Here is a 21,908-nt window from a genome sequence, read left to right as displayed (position 1 = left end):
TTTTTTTGTGAGATGGAGTCTTGCTCTGTCTCCCAGGCTGGAGTGCAGTGGGGCAATCTCGGCTCACTGCAGCCTCTGTCTCCCAGGTTCAAGTGATTCTCCTGCCTCAGCATCCCAAATATGTGGGATTACAGGTGCACACCACCACACCCAGCTAATTTTTGTATTTTTAGTAGAGATGGGGTTTTGCCATATTGGCCAGGCTGGTCTCAAACTCCTGAACTTAGGTGATCCGCCTGCCATGGCCTCCCAAAATGCTGGTATTATAGGCCTGAACCACCACGCCCAGACCTATGGTTGACTTTTTAAGAAATTATTTCTTGCCCATCATAATCAGAATGTAGTGCTCTTATGTGGCTCCTGAGCACTATCCATTCGGAAGAACTTCAGAAGTATCCCCCATACCTCAGGTATGATGCACCCACCAGATGGAATGGCCAGCTACTTGCTCCCCACCAGTCTTTCAGACTTCACTCTCACTCTTTTTCCTTTAATGCTAATAAGCATCCAACCTGCCATTCTAAACTAATTGTCTGCCAAAATCTCTAGTCTGAGCTCCAGATCTACATTTTCACCTGCCTATTGAATATCTCCACCTAAAAGTTTTGTCAGTACCTCAAATGCAAGCTCTACAGAATGGAATTCTTGTTTGTTTGTTTTGAGATGGAGTTTCACTCTTGTTGCCCAGGCTGGAGCACAGTGACGTCATCTTGGCTCACTGCAACGTCCGCCTCCTGGGTTCCAGTGATTCTCCTGCCTCAGCCTCATGAGTAGCTGGGATTACAGGCACGTGCCACCATACCCGGCTAATTTTTTGTATTTTTAGTAAAGACAGGATTTCACCTTGCTGGCCAGGCTGGTCTCAAAACGCCTGACCTCAGATGATCCTCCACCTTGGCCTCCCAAAGTGCCGGGATTACAGGCGTGAGCCACCGCGCCCGGCTACAATTCTTTATTCCTTTCCCTTTCTTCATTTTATTCTTGGTTTATGATCTAACCTTCAAATGGTGGGCATTTACCAAAAAATAGTATCTGCATTTTGACTTAAGATTTACATCTTTAGAGAAGAAGGAATAATATTTTTCCCTGAAGGTCCTTGTTCTCTAGTTTAGGCATCTTGGTTATTTTATTAAGTTTACTTAACATATTTAACGGTGTGAAATTATGGCTTTGTCCCATTTATAAGCCTGCAGGTGGATTCGGGCTGTAATGCTGGTTCAGTTAACTTTGCATAGTTCTCCAAGTGAGATAGTGAATCAGAGGCAGAACAACAATAAAAAGTTAAGCCTCTGAGGCTCGAATGAATTAGTCATAACTGATTCCTGATAAATGGGAATCATTTATATTTAGGGTTAGAATCTCATACTTAAAATTGCTGTTTGGGTGTAGAAAAATACCAACATTGATAAATTATATAATGCAATTAATATTTAACAATAAAGGTCATTACTCAGAATCCTCTTTCAGAGACTATCACCTAGGACAGTGAATGGGATGTAATAGGCATTCAATAACTTTGGGGAAAGTGCTTTCAAGACACTCTCATTCAAAAATAGTCATCTTTCTCTACTACGGCAAGAGCCATTTATTTGTTCCACTGATGTTCATTGAAAAATATCCTAGTTAGCAAGTATGTCTTGTTGCTGCTGTTCTTTAGAGCAGTAGAGGCTTGAATAAAAAAATGTTCTATTCTTAATTGCTGGCCTTTCCTGTGAACGTGTATGCATAATTTGTGTTTAATATTGAATGTACCAAAGGGGAGTGACAAATAAGGTTCTTGCTAAGTGCCTTGTTCAGAAACATGCAATGAGTCATTTCTTCCTCTCGTTCTTTATTAAACAAGAAATCACTTTGGATCAGGAAATTTTCTAGGTGTTGCAGAATAAAGCAAAAAGCAGAAGAGAACATGAAAGATTTGGGTTGAAAATTATTTGAAATTTATTTGAAAATTACTTGAAGTGATTCTTTTTTTATTTTTTATTATTTATTTTTTCCATTTATTTATTGTGTTTGAAGTGATTCTTAAAACATGAGGGAGGCTACATAATTTTATGCAGAAACCATAGCTCAAAACACACTTGTAGGCCAGGCATGGTGGCTCACACCTGTAAGCCCAGCACTTTGGGAGGCCGAGGTAGGTGCATCACCTGAGGTCAGGAGTTTTAGATTAGCCTGGCTATGATGGTGAAACCCCATGTCTACTCAAAACACAAAAATTAGCCAGGCCTGGTGATGGGTGCCTGTAATCCCAGCTCTTCCAGAGGCTGAGGCAAGATAATTGCTTGAATTCAGGAGGTGGAGGTTGCAGTAAGCTGAGATCACACCATTGTACTCCAGCCTGGGTAACAAGAGTGACACTCTGTCTCAAAAACAAAAAGAACCAAAACAGCACTTGTAAAAAATTATTCCCGGTTAACTTGACTCATTTAACCAACCTGCTAACACAGTTTTTGGTTTATCTGGATCTTTGCTGTATTTATTAATTTGTAATTGCTAGTTAAAGAAATATTTTCTTCAATATTTTCTTAATTATTTTTTACTAAATTAACTCAAGAGAGGGTAACAACTTTCTTCCTAAGAATAAATAAATAAACCTTATTGGAGCTCTTCCCAGGGTTGGCAAAATTTGAGATAATTCCAAGAAAATAAAGGAAATTGGAGGCTTGGCACGGTGGCTCATGCCTGTAATCCCAGCATGGGCAGATCTCAAGGTCAGGAGTTCGAGACCAGCCTGGCCAACATAGTGAAACCCCATTTCTACTAAAAATACAAAATATTAGCTGGTGTGGTGGTGGGCACCTGTAGTTCCTGTAGTTCCAGCTACTTGGGAGGCTGAGGCAGGAGAATCACTTGAATCCCGTCGGGGGGTTGGGGCGGAGGTTGCAGTGAGCTGAAATCGTGCCACTGTACTCCATCCTGGCAACAGAGCAAAACTGTCTCAAAAAAAAAAAAAAAAAGAAAAAAGAAAAGAAAAATTAGAGAAACCAACCCACTGAGATTTTCTTATGACCCTGCCTGAAAGAAGTTTAGTAGAGAAATTTGAGGCATCTGATACAAGAATTGTACCAATGCAGAGTATGGATTCTTATGCTAGCCCATATTCTTCCAATAAGGTGTTTGGAATGTTCAGTAGTCATTGCTTATTTGTGAATATGGCATCTGGTATTATATTGAGGGTTATCTTCCAAATGAAATATTTCATCACTTTCCTCCCAATCCGATCGCTTTACGGGGCTTCTTCGGTGATTATATAGGTTAGAGCTTTAACATCATGAAATTTATTTTAGAAATTCATGGTTTGTAAGGAAAACCAGCATTCCAGCGGTTTCTTTTTGCTGTAAATAAATGATAAAATTATTCAATGTTGGGGGAATTTTGGACTGTGGATCTTCTAAGTTACTTATGTTAAAATTTTCAAAACACACTGCATGGGTGAGGATTGGAAAATCATGATCTGATAAAGCTGTTACAGGACCACCACAGATTTAACCTCCCTTGTTCAGACACAAAATTATTTTATACTTGTCGTTTCATCTGTGTCTACTGTCTGTTAGAAAGTAGGATAAAGAAAACAGGTCAGGAAACAGGAATATTCCATTGTAGGGGTTTCTAAAAGTTGGGATATCCATACCCAGCGAGTTGTGATAAAATTTTAAAAGATGTTTGAACGTTTTATTTTTATTTTATTTATTTAGACAGGGTCTTGCTCTGTTGTCCAGGCTGGAGTGCAGTGACGTGCTCATGGCTTATTGCAGCCTTGACCTCCCAGGTCAAGCAATCCTCCCACCTCAGTGTCCTGAGCAGCTGGGACCACAGGTGGGCGCCACCATGCTCAGCTCATTTTTGTATTTTTTTTGTAGAGTTGGGGTTTCATCATGTTGTCCAAGCCAGTCTTGAACTCCTGGGCTCAAGTGATCCACCCTCCTCAGCTCCCAAAGTGCTGGGCAAGAGCCATAGGGCCCAGCCTAAACATTTTAAAGGGGAGTAAATATTCAATAAGTAAAAGTTAAAATGTTAGAAAACAGGATAAACAAAATTAAAATAGTTTGTAAATGTTTTTTACATTCATTGGTGATCTATGGCAGGGATAAGCAAACTTATGCCCAGATGAGCTAAGAATGGTTTTTACATTTTTAAAGGGCTGCTTAAAAAAAAAGAAGAGGCCACAGACACCCTATGGCCTTTAAAGCCAAGATATTTATTATCTGGCCCTTACAGAAACTGTTTGCCAACCCCTGGTCTATGATGTACATGCATTAAGGTAAGTGTAAGGTACTAATCCATTCAAAATTGTTTGATGGCCCAGCACATAGTCTTATTTTTGTGACTATTTCATGTTCACTTGAATATGTGTTCTGCAGTTCAGTCTAGTGTTTTCTTAATGTTATCAGATGAAGATAGTTGACCTTCATGTTTTCTGTGTTTTTCTTGTTATTACTTTGTGGGGAGAGTCTAGTTCTATTGAGAGAAGGGTATTTAAATCTCCCACTGTGATTGTAGAATTGTCCGTTTTTCGCTTTAATTTTGTCAATTTTGGCTTCATGTGCATTTTCAGACTCTGCTATCATACAAATATGCATAATTATATCTTCTTAATAAATTATTTTTCTTTAAGAAATATCCAGTTTTATCTCTAGCCATATCCTTTGTCTTGAAGTGTGTTTTTGTCTGATAGGAATATAGCCACCCCAGCCTTCTTAATGCTTACTATTTTTTTTGGTATATCCTTCTCTATCCATTTACTTTCAGTCCATCTGTGTCTTCATTTTTAAAGTGTCTTTAAAAGGCAACATGTAGATGGGTCTTGCTTCTTGAATCTACTCTTATTTGCAGTGTTTAGATTATTAACATTTAATGTAATTATTAATGTAGTTGGAGTTTATTATTTATTTTCTGTTTGTCCTCTTGTGTGTTTTTTTCTTCTATTCTCCCTTCTTTTGGATTAATTGAATAGTTTTTTAGTTCATTTATTCCATTTTAATATATCGATTTTTTTTTTTTTGGCTGTATTTCTTTGTGTATTTTTAAATGGCTGCACTAGGGATTTTAGTATATGTTAATAGTCTACTTGTTTTGCAAACTATCCACCTGACAAGAGATTAATAACCAGAATATAAAAGGAGCTCAGGTTGGGTGCGGTGGCTCACACATGTAATCCCAGCACTTTGGGAGGACTAGGTGGATGAATTACGAAGTTAAGAGTTCAAGACCAGCCTGGTCAACATGGTAAAACCCTGTCTCTACTAAAAATACCCAAAATTAGCTGAGCATGGTGACCGGCACCTGTAATCCCAGCTACTCGGGAGACTGAGGCAGGAGAATCACTTGAACCCAGAGGGCAGAGATTGCAGTGAACCGAGATTGTGCCACTGCACTCCAGCCTGGGCAACAGTGCGAGACTGTCTCAATTAAAANAAAAAAAAAGCTCAAACGACTCAGTAACAACAACAAAAAACCCACAAAATAATCCAGTTTTAAAAGAGGGCAAAAGATCTAAATAAACATTTCTCAAAAGGCACACAAATGGACAACAGGTATATAAAATACTCAGTAACACTAATCATTAAAGAACTACACAACAAAACCACGATAAGATATCCTCTCATCCCAGTTAAAATGGCTTCTATCAAAAAGATAGGCAGTAATGAGGCTGATGATGTGGAGAAAGGGAAACCCTCATATACTGTTGGTGGGAATGTAAATTAGTATAGCCACTATGGGAAACTGTCTGGAGTTCCTCGAAAAGCTAAAAGTAGAACTGCCCATGATTCAGCAGTTCCACTTCTGGGTGTGCATCCAAAATAAAGTTAATGTAGAAAAGAGATATTTGCACTTTCATATTTATTGCAGTGTTATTTATAATAGCCAAAATTTAAAATGAACTTAAGTATCCATCAGTGGATGAATGGATAAGGAAAATGTGGTGTATCTATATGATGGAATAGTGTTTAGACATAAAAAGGAATGAAATTCCATTATTTGTGATAACATGTTAGAACCTAGAGAACATTATGTTAAATCGGGGTTCCCCAACCCCTAGGCTACCAGACTGGTACCAGTTTATGGCCTGTTGGGAACTGGGCTGCACCGCAGGACGTGAGCAGTGGGTACTTGAGCATTACACCTGAGTTCTGTCTCCTGTCAGATCAGCAGCAGCATTAAATTCTCATAGGAGCATGAACCCTATTGTGAACTGTATATGCAAGGGATCTAGGTTGTGCACTTCTTATGACAGTCTAATGCCTGATGATTTGAGGTAGAACAGTCTTATCCCAAAATTATCCCCCTACCCCTGGTTTGTGAAAAAATTGTGTTCCATGAAACTGGTCCCTGGCGTCAAAAAGGTTGGGGTCCGCTGTGTTAAGTGATATAAATCAGGCACAGAAAGACACATACTGCATGATCTTACTCGTGGAATCTAAAAAAGTTGATGTCATACAAGTAGAGAGTAGACTGGTGGTTACCAGAGGCCAGGAAGGGTAGGGGATTGTAGGGGGTGAAGAGAGGTTGATTAATGGGTACAAATACACACAGTTACAAGATACAAGCTAGAAGATATAAGATCTAGTGTTTGATAGGTCAGTAGGATGACTAATTTACAATAATTGATTATATATTTTTACACAACTAGAACATAATTCTAATGTTTCTAGCATAAAGAAAAGAAATGTTTAAGGTGATGGATATCCCAATTATATTGATATGATCTTTACAGATTTTATGAAGGTATTAAATTATCACAGGTGAACCCCCCCAAAATATGTATATCTATTACCAAATTTTTTAATGTAAGAAAATTATAAATAGGACAAAAAGTAATCTGCTTGTGGTTAATATTGTACCATGTCACATAAAACGTAGAAACTTTATATTATAGGTGTCTTCAGCCTCCTATCCCTGCTGTCCTTTTGTTACACACATATTAACTATACATTCATTCACACACATTGAAAACCTCGTCAGGCAATATTGCAGTATCTGCTTTAAATAGCAGTTAAATAACGGAAGAAGTAAAAATGTGGCCTTCACCTGGGTGCAGTGGCCCATGTGTGGAATCCCAGCACTTTGGGAGGCTGAGGCAGGCAGGTGGCTCGAGTTTGAGACCAGCCTGACCAACATGGTGAAACTCCGTCTCAACTGAAAATACAAAAATTAACTTGGCATGGTGCCGCTCACCTATACTCCCAGCTACTTGGGAGGCTGAGGCAAGAAAATTGCTTGAACCCAGAAGGTGGAGGTTGCAGTGAGCTGAGATCATGGCACTGCACTCCAGCCTGGGCAACAGAGTGAGATCTTGTCTCCAAAAAAAATGTGGCCTTCATATTTATTTTAATATTTACCATTTCTGGTACTCTTCCTTCAATCCTGAAGATCCAGGTTTCCCTTTGGTATCATTTTTTCTTCCACTTGAAGAAATTCCATTAGCATTTTTTATAGATCAGGTGTTCTGACAAGAAATTTTCTGTTTTCTGTTACCAAAAGTGCTTTTATTTTGCCTTTGTCCCTGGAGGCTAATTTTGCTTAGATGTTGGGTCCAACCTGCAGACCCCGACCCAGCAACGGATGAACAAGTGCACTCAGATACAGATATCCAGTGAAAGAGTGGGCTAGGGGTCTGGGCCACTCACAGACACCGAGGAGGGTGCTATAAGGAGTCAGCAGCTGTGGCCCTCACAAGCTGGCAGTGCAGGCATTTATTCAGTATAGATCTAATGACAAAGGCTTTGAGTCAACACACTTGTGGATAATTAACATGGTTGCCCTCCTTGGAGAGAGCAGTCTTATAGATGATTAAATGCCAGGTTAACTTTTCTGCATCAGTTTCTTTACATCCCCTAGTTATCTAACTTAAGCTTTCAGGCACCAGTTAAGAGAATCTGGCTGCCTTCAGCCAAATCCTATTTTCAGGGTTTTGCAAGACCCTCCGGCCTTCCAAGAAGGTTTGCATTCATATTACAATTTTTCCCACCACCCCGACTGAACAACTACACTTAGGTACAATATTCCAAGCTGATAGTTTTTTCTTTCAGCATTTTAAACATGTTATTTCATTGTTTCTAGCCCTCCATGTTTCCTGATGAGAAATCTGCAGTTCTTTAAATCATCATTCTCTGCCTTGTAATTTGTTCTTTAGCTGCTTCCAAGATTTTTTTTATCTTTGATATTTAGCAGTTTCACAGTAATAGGTTAAGTGTGCTTTTCCTTTAATTTATCTTGTTTTATATTCACTGACATTCTTAAATCTGTAAACTTAAGTATTTTGCCAAATTTAAGTTTTCTGCAGTTGTATTTTTTTTATGCCCCAACTTTTTTCTTTTCTCTTTTTTGGACTTCAGTTATATTTATTTGACCTTTTGTTATTGTCACAGGTTTCTGAGGCTCTGGTCTTTTTTTTTCTCTCTCTTTTTTTTTTTTACCCCCCCTATGATGATCTTCTTGGCTGTTCCTTTTAAAAAACTCACATTCTGCTGTCTTCTTGTCCTTTCACTGTATTTCCCAGGCTGGTCTTGAACTCCTGGGCTGAAGTGATCCTCCTGCTTTGGCCTCCCAAAGTGCTGGGATTACAGGTTTGAGCCACCACTCCCAGCCCCTCTGATTATTTTTTTAAAAAATATTTTTTATTCTTCTATTTTTATTCTTCAGATTGGTTAATGTCTTCAAGTTCACTGACTCTTTATTCTGTCATATTCATTCTGTTAATGAGTCTAGACAATGTATTTCCAATCTTTTATTTTTCTTCTATAAACTTCTATATTTCTGTTTAATATTTTATAACTTTTATCTCTAGGAGGGTGATTATAACAGCTGCTTTAAAATCTTTCTGGTAATTCTAATATCTGAGTCCCCTTGGGGTGGTGTTTATTGGTTGTCTTTTCCATTGAGAATGTATTATGTTTTTATGGTTCTTCTATGTTGAGTAGTTTGGGGTTGAATCCTGGTCATTTTGAATGTGATGTCACATAACTCTTCACTCTGTTATAATCCTTTGGAAAATGTTGATTTTTTTTATTTAGTGGGCAGTTAATTTAGGTTCAGGCCTCATGTTTTTTAACTACTCTCCTGTTTTTTTGTGAATACAATTTGCAGTCTATCTATTTCTTAAAACTTTGCAATGCTGGTTTGGGTCTATCCTGTGCATGCTTGCTTCAGGGGGTTAGTCTGAGAATTTGTGGGTATGTGAAAAATCAAGGCATCCCTCCAGCTTTCTCCTCTCTGGGATATCTTCCTCATACTGGTCTTCCTCAGTTCTTTTCTATCATTCTTTTATCCAGAAAGATGGTTAAGTTTTTATTGGACTTTTAGCACCTTTGTTAACTGCATTGCATCTGGGGCCTGCCTCCATGCGTAGCTGTGAGAAGGTTTCCCCAAACCAGGAAACTCACCCCCATGGGTGTTGCTTCTTCAGGTTTGACTCCCCTTCATAATCTGTTTGCATTTGCTCACTTTTCAGATTTCATTTGTTTCTGGCACTTTATTCAGTTTATAGCAGTAATTGTTGAGAGATCTGGGCTCTTATGGGGCTTACATGACCATAATAAAACTGGAAATTTCTGTAGTCATTTAAACGTTAATAAATTGAATGATGTCAGAACAAGTCACACTTCTTTGCCTTAAGTGAAATTTAGTGGGTAGGGAGGAAGGTAGGGAGCTCGAAAGAGCCTTAACTGCAAGTATAAATTTTCTGATTTCTACCATATGTATATGAAAGTATAATCTGGTTTGGGGTCATTAATTTCATCAACTCTTCTGTTTGTATTTTTAAAGCATTTGAAGACACTTCGTCACCCCTGCTTGCTAAGATTTTTATCTTGTACTGTGGAAGCAGATGGCATTCATCTTGTCACTGAGCGAGTACAGCCCCTGGAAGTGGCTTTGGAAACATTGTCTTCTGCTGAGGTCTGTGCTGGGATCTATGACATATTACTGGCTCTTACCTTCCTTCATGACAGAGTAAGTAACCTGAATAATCTGCCCCACAGGCTTTGATGTAGACAGGGGCAGGAGGGATGATGCGTGTGATAATACTTATAAATTATGTTGTATATGGAAATTGTAAGTTAGTGTTATTAGAAAACTTCCTGAAAAAAAAATAGCATGTTGGAAGGCATAAGAGGTGCTATAGATAGGGGTTTTATTGAATGGACAGCTAGTGCCGTGTCCCCGGACAGTTATTTATAGAATTTTAGTTTATTACACTCTACCTCTAGTTTTGGATAATTCTTTGCCTAAAAATAGCTACAGCTGGCATGAGTTATTAAAACAAAGAAAAGGTTTACTATCAGTGCTGCCGTAGACTAAAGTTCCTATTTCTTTTCAAGAGTTGTGTCCCGTTTTAGATTTTGAAGAAAGAAATGACCATTTCTTAGGAAGAGGCAGAATATATACACCTCTCTTCCTTTCCTATTTGAGCAGTGGGGCCAATTGAGAGACCGCCTCTTAACACTCTGTGGTGTAACCAGTGTGCTTGGCTCTCTGGTGATGTTTGCTATTACTGTAATGTGGTGGTTCCCAGGTTTACTTCTGGTCTGTTTCTTAACAGTATTACCGAGCTACTGTTTCTTAATGATATTTACATTCTGAAGCATTAAAGTCTTTGGCAGTCCACCAAGATTAAAAAATACCAGTCACAGGTTAGAAACACTTGGACTTGACTCATCTTCATGTATGTTTTTAAATTTTTTCTGTTAGAGACAGATTCTCCAAATATCACGTTGAATTTATAGTCTCTTAAGAGTATGTTTACAAGTTCACATGATAACGAGAATTATTAATGCTTCAATGGGGAGAAATATCTTCTTTATTGACAAAAGTGCATACACATGGTTAAAAAGTGAGTACAGTATGTGGGTGCACATAGGAACAAGTAAGTCCCTCTCCCATCCTTGAATCCAGTGCTCTAATTCCTCTCTTCAAAGGCAATGCTGGTGACTTGTGTATTATTCTAGAGGTGTTCTTTGTGCATATAAAACAAATATCTAGTGTGTATACTTCTCTTGTGTTTTTTCCTCAAATGGATATATAGTATACGTACTATTCTAAACCTTCCTTTAAAAAAATATATATCTTTTGGAGTATTCTCTATAAAAAATATGTACATATTTGATGTATTTGGTAGAATATTTAAAGTGCTCTTTTGGCCAGGCACAGTAGCTCACACCTGTAATCCCAGTACTTTGGGAGGCCGAGGCAAGAGGATTGCTTGAGCCCAGGAGTTCGAGACCAGCCTGGGCAACATGGCAAGACTCCATCTCTACAAAAACATTTAAAAAAATGAGCCAGGCATGGTGGCACATGCCTGTAGTCTCCCTACTCAGGAGGCTGAGGTGGGAGGATTGCTTTAGTCCAGGAGGTTGAGGCTGCAGTCAGCTGTGATCACACCACTGCACACCAGCCTGGGCAGCAGAGAACCTGTAATAAATACGTACATACATACATTACATACATACATACATACATACATATATAACTTTAATTTAACATACTCTTTTGCCTACTGAAACGATTTTTGGTTTGGGGAAAAAAACTGAAATACCTGAATCCTATTCTTGTTTTCTCCCTTCTTCTTACTTATTTGACTGTACTATTTTTATAGTTTTAAAATTGGCTCTTTTGTGGTCTGTGGGATATTTCTGGTGGTCCTTCTCATTCCATTTTCCTCTTCTTCAGGCAGAATTTTTTTAAATGCCTACTGACAAGATTACAGGTGAAGTGGATCTGGGTTCGTGATAGAATGTAGGTGAGAAAGAATCTAGAGAAGAAGATTAATAAAATAACCTATGTGAGCAAAGATATATTTTATCTTTAAAGGCATTGGAAGCTAATAATATAGGTCATAAAGACTTGTAAATTTATGTTAAAGAACATGTGTATCTCTTGACTCTCATAGAAATGCGAGATGACTGTGTGCACTGGCTTTAATGTGTTTATTAACCTGCCACACCAGGCAGGGAGAGATAACAGAAGCCCTTCCATTCCATTTTTCCTTTTATCTAACTTCATTCAATTTGTTGTTTCTTAAAGTCATAGTTCCATTTATTATGCCACACATGGGAAGGCTTGTCATAATTTTTTTGGTGATTAATATTTAGTTTTTTAAAATAAAGATTATGGGAGATGGAGAAAAACATTTTTAAAAATAAATTTCTGTTTCAGATCTTTCAGTGGCACCCTTCCTTTTGTTCTTTTTTTTCCCCAGGGGCACCTAACACACAATAATGTCTGTTTATCATCTGTGTTTGTGAGTGAAGATGGGCACTGGAAGTTAGGAGGAATGGAAACTGTTTGTAAAGTTTCTCAGGCCACGCCAGAGGTAAGCCAGGGGCAGCCCCTACTCCTTACTCAGTTTTTAATAGTGTGATGGTATGTGATTCTTGCCTAGGCACTTTCCATCAGTGTTAGCTTGGTCTTAGATTTGGAGACTTGACTTTTTTGTCAATGCCCTCGTTTATAGACCTGCAGCATTTTGTTCCTCAGAGGCAGGAGGGGCCGTGTATCCTTTCTCCTTATTTTATAGATGGGGAACCTGAGACTGAGAGAGGTAAAATGTTTTGTTCAGATATTTTAGTTAAATGCCCCTCCTCTCTGCCCCATAGTACCCTGTACTTACTTTGATCATACCACTTGATAGTGAAATTATCTTTATGGAACTTGTATTCTATTGGTTGGGCTTCTTAAGGGTGTGAGTCTCTTATCTTTATACCTGTACCTTGAATGGCGCCTGGCATATGCTAGGTATTTGGAAAATGTTCACTAAACAATTGTCCGAGTTGCCTAAATTCATACATGGTATCTTAGTAGCTGGATTTAGGACCTGTGCATCTTAACTCCCAGTGGGCTGTGTTGCTGATTTGATACTCCTTACGCTTTTGTCTGAGAGTTCTGCATGTTTCCCTCCCAGGTTGATGAACCTTTCTGTTTTCCCTTTCATTCTGAACCCACAAAATGGTGTGTTCTTCTCACCGTTTTGTATGTTGCTGCTGCACTCACTCTTTCTTAAAGAAAAAATTTTTTTTTAAAGTTTCCATCTTAATATCCCTATGGAAATGGTGCCTCACTGTTGACTTACTGGTTCAGTCTAATTTCTCCTGTTCTCTTTTGTGCTGCCTCCACACTTAACTTGGGCCTTGTCTAACGTGCACCTTCCTGGGTTCTTGCTCAGTTCAAATGCTGCTCTACCAAAAGACGTCTCTCTGTTTATTCTGCCCATATTGATCACTTCTTCCCTGAATTTGCCTTTTGTCTACTTTGTATAATAGCATGTAATCCTTTCTGTGCTATTTATTCCAGATTCTTTGCCATAGCATATAAGGCCCTTCACAATCTTTCTGCAGCCTACCTCCAGCCTCCCTTCAGCCTCATTTACCATTTAGGCTTTTTGGGGATTGGGGGGAATGGGATTTCCCTCTGTTACCCAGGCTGGAGTGCAGCGGTGTGATCTTGGCTCACTGCAACATCTGCCTCTCAGGCTCAAGCAATCCTTCCACCTCAGGCTTCCAAGTAGCTGGGAACACAGGCACATACCACCACACCTGGTTAATTTTTTGTATTTTTGGTAGAGATGGGGTTTTGCCATGTGGCCCAGGCTGGTCTCAAATTCCTGACCTCAAGTGATCTGCCCACTTGAGCCTCCCAAAGTGCTGGGATTACAGATGTGAGGCACTGCTCCTGGCCTCACTCAAGAGTTCTTGAGCTACAGTCTGGCTACATCTTGTTCCATGAGCTCAACTGTGTTCCCACATATGCCCTCTTCCTTCACACTCTTCAGGCCATTCTGTTGCTGGAATGCCTTTCTTCCCCTTGGCTTCTGGAAAATGTAAACTCATCTAAGATATGGCTTCAATCTCCTTTCTGTGACTCCTTCCCCTAGGCATTCCCCTACCCAACAAAATTAGTCACCCTGGTGCTTCCAGGGCACTCAGCATGTTTATTGAGATTTAGTTTACATTCTAGATTGTGAGCACCTGGTTGGGGGCAGAAACTTTATTGCATTCATCTTGTATTCCTAGTGCCCTAAATGATGTTCAGGACATGTAAGATCTTCAAAAATAATTTTTGAAACTAGCAAATTAACATGCTTATTCTGTGGATGTTGGTTTTTTCTCAACTTTCTAATCTTGTGTGGTAGCAAGACTTAGGATTCATTTGATTTAGTGAGATTAATGACAGATTTGTTCTGTGCTAGAAAAGCCTTCTTATTGTTAATATCTAAGCAGGAAGAGAAAGAAGTGTTCTAATTTCCATATAAGGAAATCAGATGCACAGATGCCTCTGAATAGCAGAGCATGTCTGTCACACCAAATGAAGGGGAGAGGAAAAGGAACTACCATTTATTACTGTGCCTTGTGCTGTGCCAGGTACTGTATTTGCACTTTTAAAATTAGGAGCATTTTAAATTTGTGTATCTAATGTGTGACATTGATTTGAAAGTTTAATTGCTGCTGTTTGCATTGCTCATAGCTTATGTAATATGATGTAAGAGATTAGTTCACCCAACATACGTATGAATCATTTTCTTTATTTCTCTGTCTAGTTTCTGAGGAGTATTCAGTCAGTAAGAGACCCAGCATCTATCCCTCCTGAAGAGATGGTAAGATGATATACTTCACATGTAATGAAGGTGCCTTTGTGTAACTGAATATGAAAATTTTAAAAACTTTCCTCTGCTTATTCCTTCCTTTACTGAGTTATAAATGCCTCCTAATTCCTCTGGCCTTAAAATCTTCTAAGATTAATCTTATCACCACAGCCAGGGAGCCAGCTTAAATTTTTTTTGTCACATAAGCACCTATGATGTTGTTTAGAGGTAGAGATACCTCAGTGTGAACAGAGTGTTATACCCATTTCACGATAAGTAGTTGTGTTAGTCTGTTTTCATGCTGCTGATAAAGACATATCCAAGACTGGGCAATTTACAAAAGAAAGAGGTTTATTGGACTTACAGTTCCATGTGGCTGGGGAGGCCTCACAATCATGGTGGAAGGTGAAAGGCACATCTCACATGGTGATAGACAAGAGAAGAGAGCTTGTGCAGAGAAACTCCCTTTTTTAAAACCATCAGATCTCATGAGACTCATTCACTATTACCAGAACAGAGCAGGAGAGACCAACCTCCATAATTCAGTCACCTCCACCAGGTTCCTCTCCACAACACGTGGGAATTGTGGGAGTTATAATTCAAGATGAGAGTCACAGCCAAACCATATCATCCCCACCCCTGACCCCTCCCAAATCTTATGTACTCACATTTCGAAACCAATCATGTCTTCCCAACAGTCCCCCAAAGTTTCCACTCATTTTAACATTAACTCAAAAGTCCACAGTCCAGTGTCTCATCTGAGACAAGGTAAGTCCCCTCCACCTATGAGTTTGTAAAATAAAAAGCAAGTTAGGTACTTCCTAGATAAAATGGCAATACGGTACAAGCATTGGGTAAATACAGCCGTTCCAAATGGGAGAAATTGGCCCAAAAAAAGGGCTACAGGCCCCATGCAAGTCTGAAATCCAGTGGGGCAGTCAAATCTTAAAGCTCCAAAATGATCTCCTTTGACTCCATGTCTTGAATCCTGAACATGCTTATGCAAGAGGTGGGTTGCCATGGTCTTGGGCAGCCCTGCCCCTGTGGCTCTGCAGGGTACAGTCTCCCTCCTGGCTGCTTTCACAGGCTGGTGTTGAAGTGTCTGCAGCTTTTTCAGGCACATTGTGCAGGCTGTCAATGGATCTCCCATTCTGGGATCTGGACCTGATGGCCCTCTTCTCACAGATCCACTAGGCAGTGCCCCAGTAGGGACTCAGTGTCAGGGCTCCGGCCTCACATTCCCTTTCACACTGCCCTAGCAGAGGCTGTCCATGGGGACCCTGCCCCTGCAACAAACTTCTTCCTGGGCATCCAGGCATTTCCATACATCTTCTGAAATTTAGGTGGAGGTTCCCAAACCCCAATTCTTGACTTCTGTGCATGTGCAGGCTAAGTACCACATGGAAGCTGCCAAGGGTTGGGGCTTGTACCCACTGAAGCCACATCCTGAGCTCTACATTGGCCCCATTCAACCGCAGCTGGAGCAGCAGAGATGCAGGGCACCAAGTCCCTAGACTGCACACAACACAGGGACCCTGGGCCTGTCCCTGGCCCATGAAATTACTTTTTCCTCCTAGGCCTCTGGGCCTGTGGTGGGAGGGGCTGCCGTGAAGACCTCTGGCATGCCCTGGAGACATTTTCCCCATTGTCTTGGGGATTAACATTTGGCTCCTCATTACTTATGCAAACTTCTGCAGCCAGTTTGGATTTCATCTGAGATTTTCTTTTCTATTGCATTGTCAGGCTGCAAACTTTCCAAACTTTTATGCTGTTTTCCTTTGAAAACAGAATGCTTTTAATAGCACCCAAGTCACCTCTTGAATGCTTTGCTGCTTAGAAGTTTCTTCCACCAGATACCCTAAATCATATCTCTCAAGTTCAAAGTTCCACAGTTCTCCAGGGCAGGAGCAAAATGCCACCAGCCTCTGCTAAAACATAGCAAGAGTCACCTTTGCTCCACTTTACAAGTTCCTCATCTCCATCTGAGACCACCTCAGTTTGGACCTTATTGTTCATGTCACTAGCAGCATTTTTGTCAAAGCCATTCAGCAAGTCTCTAGGAAGTTCCAAACTTTCCCACATTTTCCTACCTTCTTCTGAACCCTCCAAACTGTTCCACCCTCTGCCTTTACCCAGTTCCAAAGTTGCTTCCACATTTTCAGGTATCTTTTCAGCAATGCCCCACTCTACTGGTACCAATTTAATTGTATTAGTCTGTTTTCATGCTGCTGATAAAGACATACCCAAGACTGGGCAATTTACAAAAGAAAGAGGTTTATTAGACCTACAGTTTCACAATCATAGCAGAAGGCAAAAGGCATTCTCACATAGCAGCAGACAGGAGAAGCAAGCTTGTGCAGGGAAACTCCCCTTTTTAAAACCGCCAGATCTTGTGAGGCTCATTCACTATCATGAGAATGGGGCAGGAAAGACCTGCCCCCATAGTTCAGTCACCTCCCACCAGTTCTTCCCAGGATATGTGGGAATTGTGGGAGTTACAGTTCAAGATGAGACTTGGATGGTGACATAGCCATACCATATCAGTAGTTGTACTTTGCAGGAATCCATAATAATTGTGGAAGCAGCAACCCTTGTCCTTTCTGGTGTGTCACCCAAACCATTCATCTATCTCTAGTTGCCCATTAGTTAGGATTTCAAGATGCATAGAAGAATGATTATCAACATTAGAGTGCTGGCAAAGAAAGATTCAGCTTACCAATAAATTCAGAAGCAGATGCTCCCTCTATGAATGTGTTCTTACAACCACTATAAATATAAACATTAATCCCCAAAGTTATATTTAGCTTTACAGGAAATATGAAACGCACTATAAACTTAAGTATCTTAAGACCTAAGATTTGAAATACATCAGATGTATCCACATCAGTATTATGTATGTATACTAGTGTTTTTAAAATTGGTGATTTGTGGGTTTTAAGTCAATTTGGGGGGTCCTGACCAACATTTAAATAGAATAAAAGAAAATGTCATTGGGTATCTTAGATAGTAAGGCTAAGCATTGTTTTGTGAAACTTATGTTTCCATTATGTATGCATTTACGCATGTGTGTGTTTGCTGGTTCATGATCAGAGACACATTTTTTACCATGGATTGCAGTGAAAATGCAGTGGCTTTTCAAAAGCCACTGACATGTGCCATACTCTGTCCTTTCTAAAATTTTTTGCCCATTTTAATGTTTTAAAATGTTTGACAAATTCTATTCACTAATAGTGTTAAGAATCTATAAATTCATGTGTGGTATTCTGAAGTTAGATTTGAATATAATACAAACATGGGAGAAGGTGCTTCAGAGAAAACTAGAAATAGCTTATAAGGCAGATCCTCTAGTTTTAATCGTCTTTACTAATTTTAGTCTCCAGAATTCACAGCTCTCCCAGAGTGTCATGGACATGCCCGGGATGCCTTTTCATTTGGAATATTGGTGGAAAGTTTGCTCACAATCTTAAATAAACAGGGTGAGTTGGAGTTATACTACTGCATCTATAGAATAAGTCGGAAAGTCATCCACGGCCTATTCTGTGTGGAATTCTAAGGACTACAGTCTTTGATCATAGTAAGGAATGTGTTGCTTACCAAGTAACTTTTTAGGGCAGATATTAAGAGCATTAAGGAAAGAAGCCTTGGTTTTCATTAGTTTGCATGGTGAAAAGAATTTAAGTAGGAAGCACTTTGAACTATGGCTGTCAGTATCATGTGTGATTATCTTATTTATTGGTAATAGTACCTAAACGGTCTAAATGTAGACTCTGTTCCTTATTGACCCAGCCAATAAGTACGCAACTATCATTAATGATTTAAATGTAATAATCTGAATGGGGTAAAATTCAAAATTTTTTGTTAAATTGGACTTAACATTTCTTTCTATTCTTTCGAAGCTTATTTGATTTATTTTCTTATTACTGTAATTTACTCTTCACTTTTTTCTTTTACTGCCTCTTAAAGGTCAGGCTACTGAAGACATTGTTTTCTTTTCTCTTCTGTGTTCTCTAACTACATGCTTGGCAGCCAGCTTCACTCTCCTGTGCCCACTTTGGGACTTTAATTTTCCACTCATTAAGTTTGGCACTTGAGGCATGTGTCACAGTAGGCCCCTTACTGGTCTACATCTCCCATGGCTCAAGCTTTGTGCCAGTTCTAACGCAGTTTGTTCTGCCAGGCTTATGCGGTGTTCTGATGTTTATAAGTACCATTCAGCTGTCAGCTCTAAATTGTCACATCCTAAATATTTGAGAATTAATCCCTAAGGCAGTCATTGTGTATGATGAACTAACTATTCTATGTATCTAGGATGGTAGCAATTATTTACTATCCTTGGAAGAATTGTGAACTTAATCATTCATATAACTGTGTTCTGTGGATGAGAAACCCCTGTTGAGAAAGGCCCTCCAACCAGCCACTATTAACCCTTCTTCTTTGGGCCTGAGCTGGGTTAAACGGATAATCAGGAAATGAGGGTATAAAAGGGAATGGCACCTGCGGTGGGGTTTGACGGTGGTGGCACAACATTTTACATCTGCCAAGGAGTTTGGCCTAAGGCAAGCAGGAAGCTATTTAGCAACAGCCAGGGCTTTGTTTGTTTGGGCTTTTACAGGTTGGTTTTTGCTCTCGGCAGTCTCCAGCTATAGAGGTCCTGAAAAGAGGGAGAAGGCATTGGAAACTAACTGTAGCTCTGGATTTCAGTTTCAGCGGATGTTCTCTCCAGCTTTCAACAGACCTTGCACTCAACTTTGCTGAATCCCATTCCAAAATGTCGGCCAGCGCTCTGCACTTTACTATCCCATGACTTCTTCAGGTGAGGGCATCTGGTGTGGTGACACTGGCTGTTTCCCACTGCTGCTTGCTCTCATATCTTGGATAAGTGCCAGTGGGGAGATTTTGGAGGACCAAATGATGCAATTTCTGTTGTTGTTAATTATTAGGAGAGATTGAATCATGTCCACAGGAGAAAATAGGGGAAGAAATTGGGTTGTCAGTTTCCTGTTACAGACAGGAAGTTTTGGCAATACTTGATTGTCTTCAAGGCTTGGATGTAGAAATTGTAGCAAGATTTATTAAGGCTTCTAATACTGAAGAAGCTGTTAGACACACTGGTTTACAGTTGTAAGTTAATTGAAAAAGTTATTAAACTTAGCCTTTTCTTTCTGCTGCCATTATATTATTGATATGAGTTTATTAATCATTTTTTCTCATGGGGATGGGAAATTAGTTCATTTTCTTTGTCTAGTAATATGTGATGGAAGAGCAAAGAAGTCAGTTCAGAGGGAAGGGCAGAATATAACTTAATACTTTATTAGATTCAGAGATGTTTCTGAACCCCTCTTTAAGGTTAGTTTTAATTATGTGTCCTTCATTTTTTTATTTCCATGACTGCAGAACTTCTGCACAGGTTAGTTCCATATTCATGACTTTTATTAGCAAAGCCAATCTTATGTTAGTTTTAAAACTACCCTTATGTGTTTGCATTTAGAGCCTGGGAAAAACCAGAGCAAAGGGAAGGCTAATATTCCTAAGTGGGGAAAATTACCTGTAGTATAGAACTAGGGGCAGGCGGGGGAAGGGTGATATTGAATAAGTAGCATTTGTAGTTACTGGGATTATATTGTCATTTATATTTCAAAGAAACTATTCAAAACTTGTCTTTTTTGAGGAATTTTTTTTAATTTTTTTTTTTTTTTTTTTTTTTTGAGACGGAGTTTTGCTCATGTTGCCCAGGCTGGGGTGCAATAGTGCAGTGTCAGCTCACAACAACCTCCGCCTCCCAGGTTCAAGCAATTCTCTTGCCTCAGCTTCCTGAGTAGCTGGGATTACAGACATGTGACACCATGCCTGGCTAATTTTTTGTATTTTTAGTAGAGATGAGTTTTCTCCATGTTAGGCTGATTTTGAACTCCTGACCTCAGGTGATACACCCACTTTGGCACAGCCTTTGGCCACCGCACCCAGCCAAAAATGTGTGTTTTTAATTGACATGTAAAAATTTTATATATTTACTATTATGAGAGTCTTTCCAAGGTATTTCTATGCCCTTTTGGATGATTCTTAGAAATATTTTATTTCCCTTGATGAAAGTCTCTACCAAGAACAATCCTTTATGGTAACTAGATTCTCTCATCACTGTGTGTAAAATGAGTTATTTATTAAGAATTGTATTGTAAATTGAGAGGGGAGAAGAAAGCTAAAACCACACAGACCCCACCTGCCAAAATCCCGCTGTTAATGTGAGGAGAAAACCCAGCAAAGAGACAACAGAAGAAGCCAAGATCAGCATCTGTTACAGAAGCAGCTGAACCAGTTTGATTGATTAGATTTCAGTTAAGACGTCTTTGCTGCTGAACCAAGGGGAAGTGGAAGATAAGTATAAACATAAGATGTGGAGACCTAGGTGGTATCTCTGCTTCTGCTTATTGGGCCTCTGAATAGGCTGTCCAGCTTGTATGCAGGAGCATCTGGGGTCAACAGTCTCATATACGGTAGGATGTGAGCTGAGCAGTGCACAGCCTTTGGAATTCTCTGGCAGCCCTGTAGGCTGTTCCACTCACACTCATCCCTGCCTGGCTGAAAGAATGAGCAAGTAACTAACAGCAGGAAAAATGAGACGATTCCTGCATGGAAATTCCACTTTCTACAACTCTTTAATAGTTTTAATTTCATCATAGGAGGCCTGAGAGTCACTAGTATTTTGTAATGGCAATGTCATTTCTCCTAGGATATTTCATTTAACAACATCCTATTACAAACCAACAATTTGGAGGATTTTTTCTGACTTTTTAAACCATAAAGCATGTTAGCATATGTGTGTTTAAGCTTGTATCCTCTTCACAGATCTCTTTGATATTAAAATACTAGATTGCTCTGTAGAGGCTTGTTCCATAGTATTTGTCTCATACGCTATTTAGTTGTAATAGAATCTTTTAAATGGCAAAGGAGAATGTTTCTTTGTTGAAAATTATATTGATGTAGTCTGTGGTTATGGCCTCAACATTTAACCTGCCTTCTCTAATCTGTTCTGCTGAATTCCTTCTCCTTTTGGCATTTAGAAATGATTTTCTGGAAGTTGTGAATTTCTTGAAAAGTTTAACATTGAAGAGTGAAGAGGAAAAAACGGAATTCTTTAAGTAAGTACAGAAAGTTAAGAACTTAAATTCAATAACTTGGATTAAGTCCATGTAATCATTTTAGGTATTCTAGAGAAGATGAGTCAGACATTTCACATTTACTGAACATTTCCTATGTGTCAGGCTTTCTCCTAGGCCCTGCGATAGATATTTCTGGTGAAGAAAACAGGTACCCAGACTGATAATCCTTACACAGA

General features: G+C 39.4%; 1 protein-coding gene across 9 annotated transcripts in view; it reads left to right on the top strand.

Moving 5' to 3' along the window:
• SCYL3 (SCY1 like pseudokinase 3) overlaps positions 1-21,908 on the top strand; it is a 43,017-nt gene that overhangs the window by 8,236 nt on the left and 12,873 nt on the right. For 7 of the 9 annotated variants that reach the window (XM_017534125.2, XM_017534127.2, XM_017534126.2 and 4 more), the window contains exons 3-8: positions 9,766-9,951; positions 12,197-12,310; positions 14,531-14,587; positions 17,949-18,051; positions 19,277-19,388; positions 21,634-21,711. In XM_017534125.2, coding sequence (XP_017389614.1) covers positions 9,766-9,951; positions 12,197-12,310; positions 14,531-14,587; positions 17,949-18,051; positions 19,277-19,388; positions 21,634-21,711 — 650 coding nt within the window. Of the gene's footprint in view, positions 1-9,765; positions 9,952-11,667; positions 11,738-12,196; positions 12,311-14,530; positions 14,588-17,948; positions 18,052-19,276; positions 19,389-21,633; positions 21,712-21,908 lie in introns of all 9 variants that reach the window. The other 2 variants (XM_017534131.2, XM_017534130.2) reach the window with 2 other exon arrangements.

Source organism: Cebus imitator, unplaced genomic scaffold (assembly GCF_001604975.1).
Source record: "Cebus imitator isolate Cc_AM_T3 unplaced genomic scaffold, Cebus_imitator-1.0 Scaffold84, whole genome shotgun sequence".
NCBI lineage: Eukaryota > Metazoa > Chordata > Mammalia > Primates > Cebidae > Cebus > Cebus imitator.
This window is presented reverse-complemented; position numbering and strand designations above follow the sequence as displayed.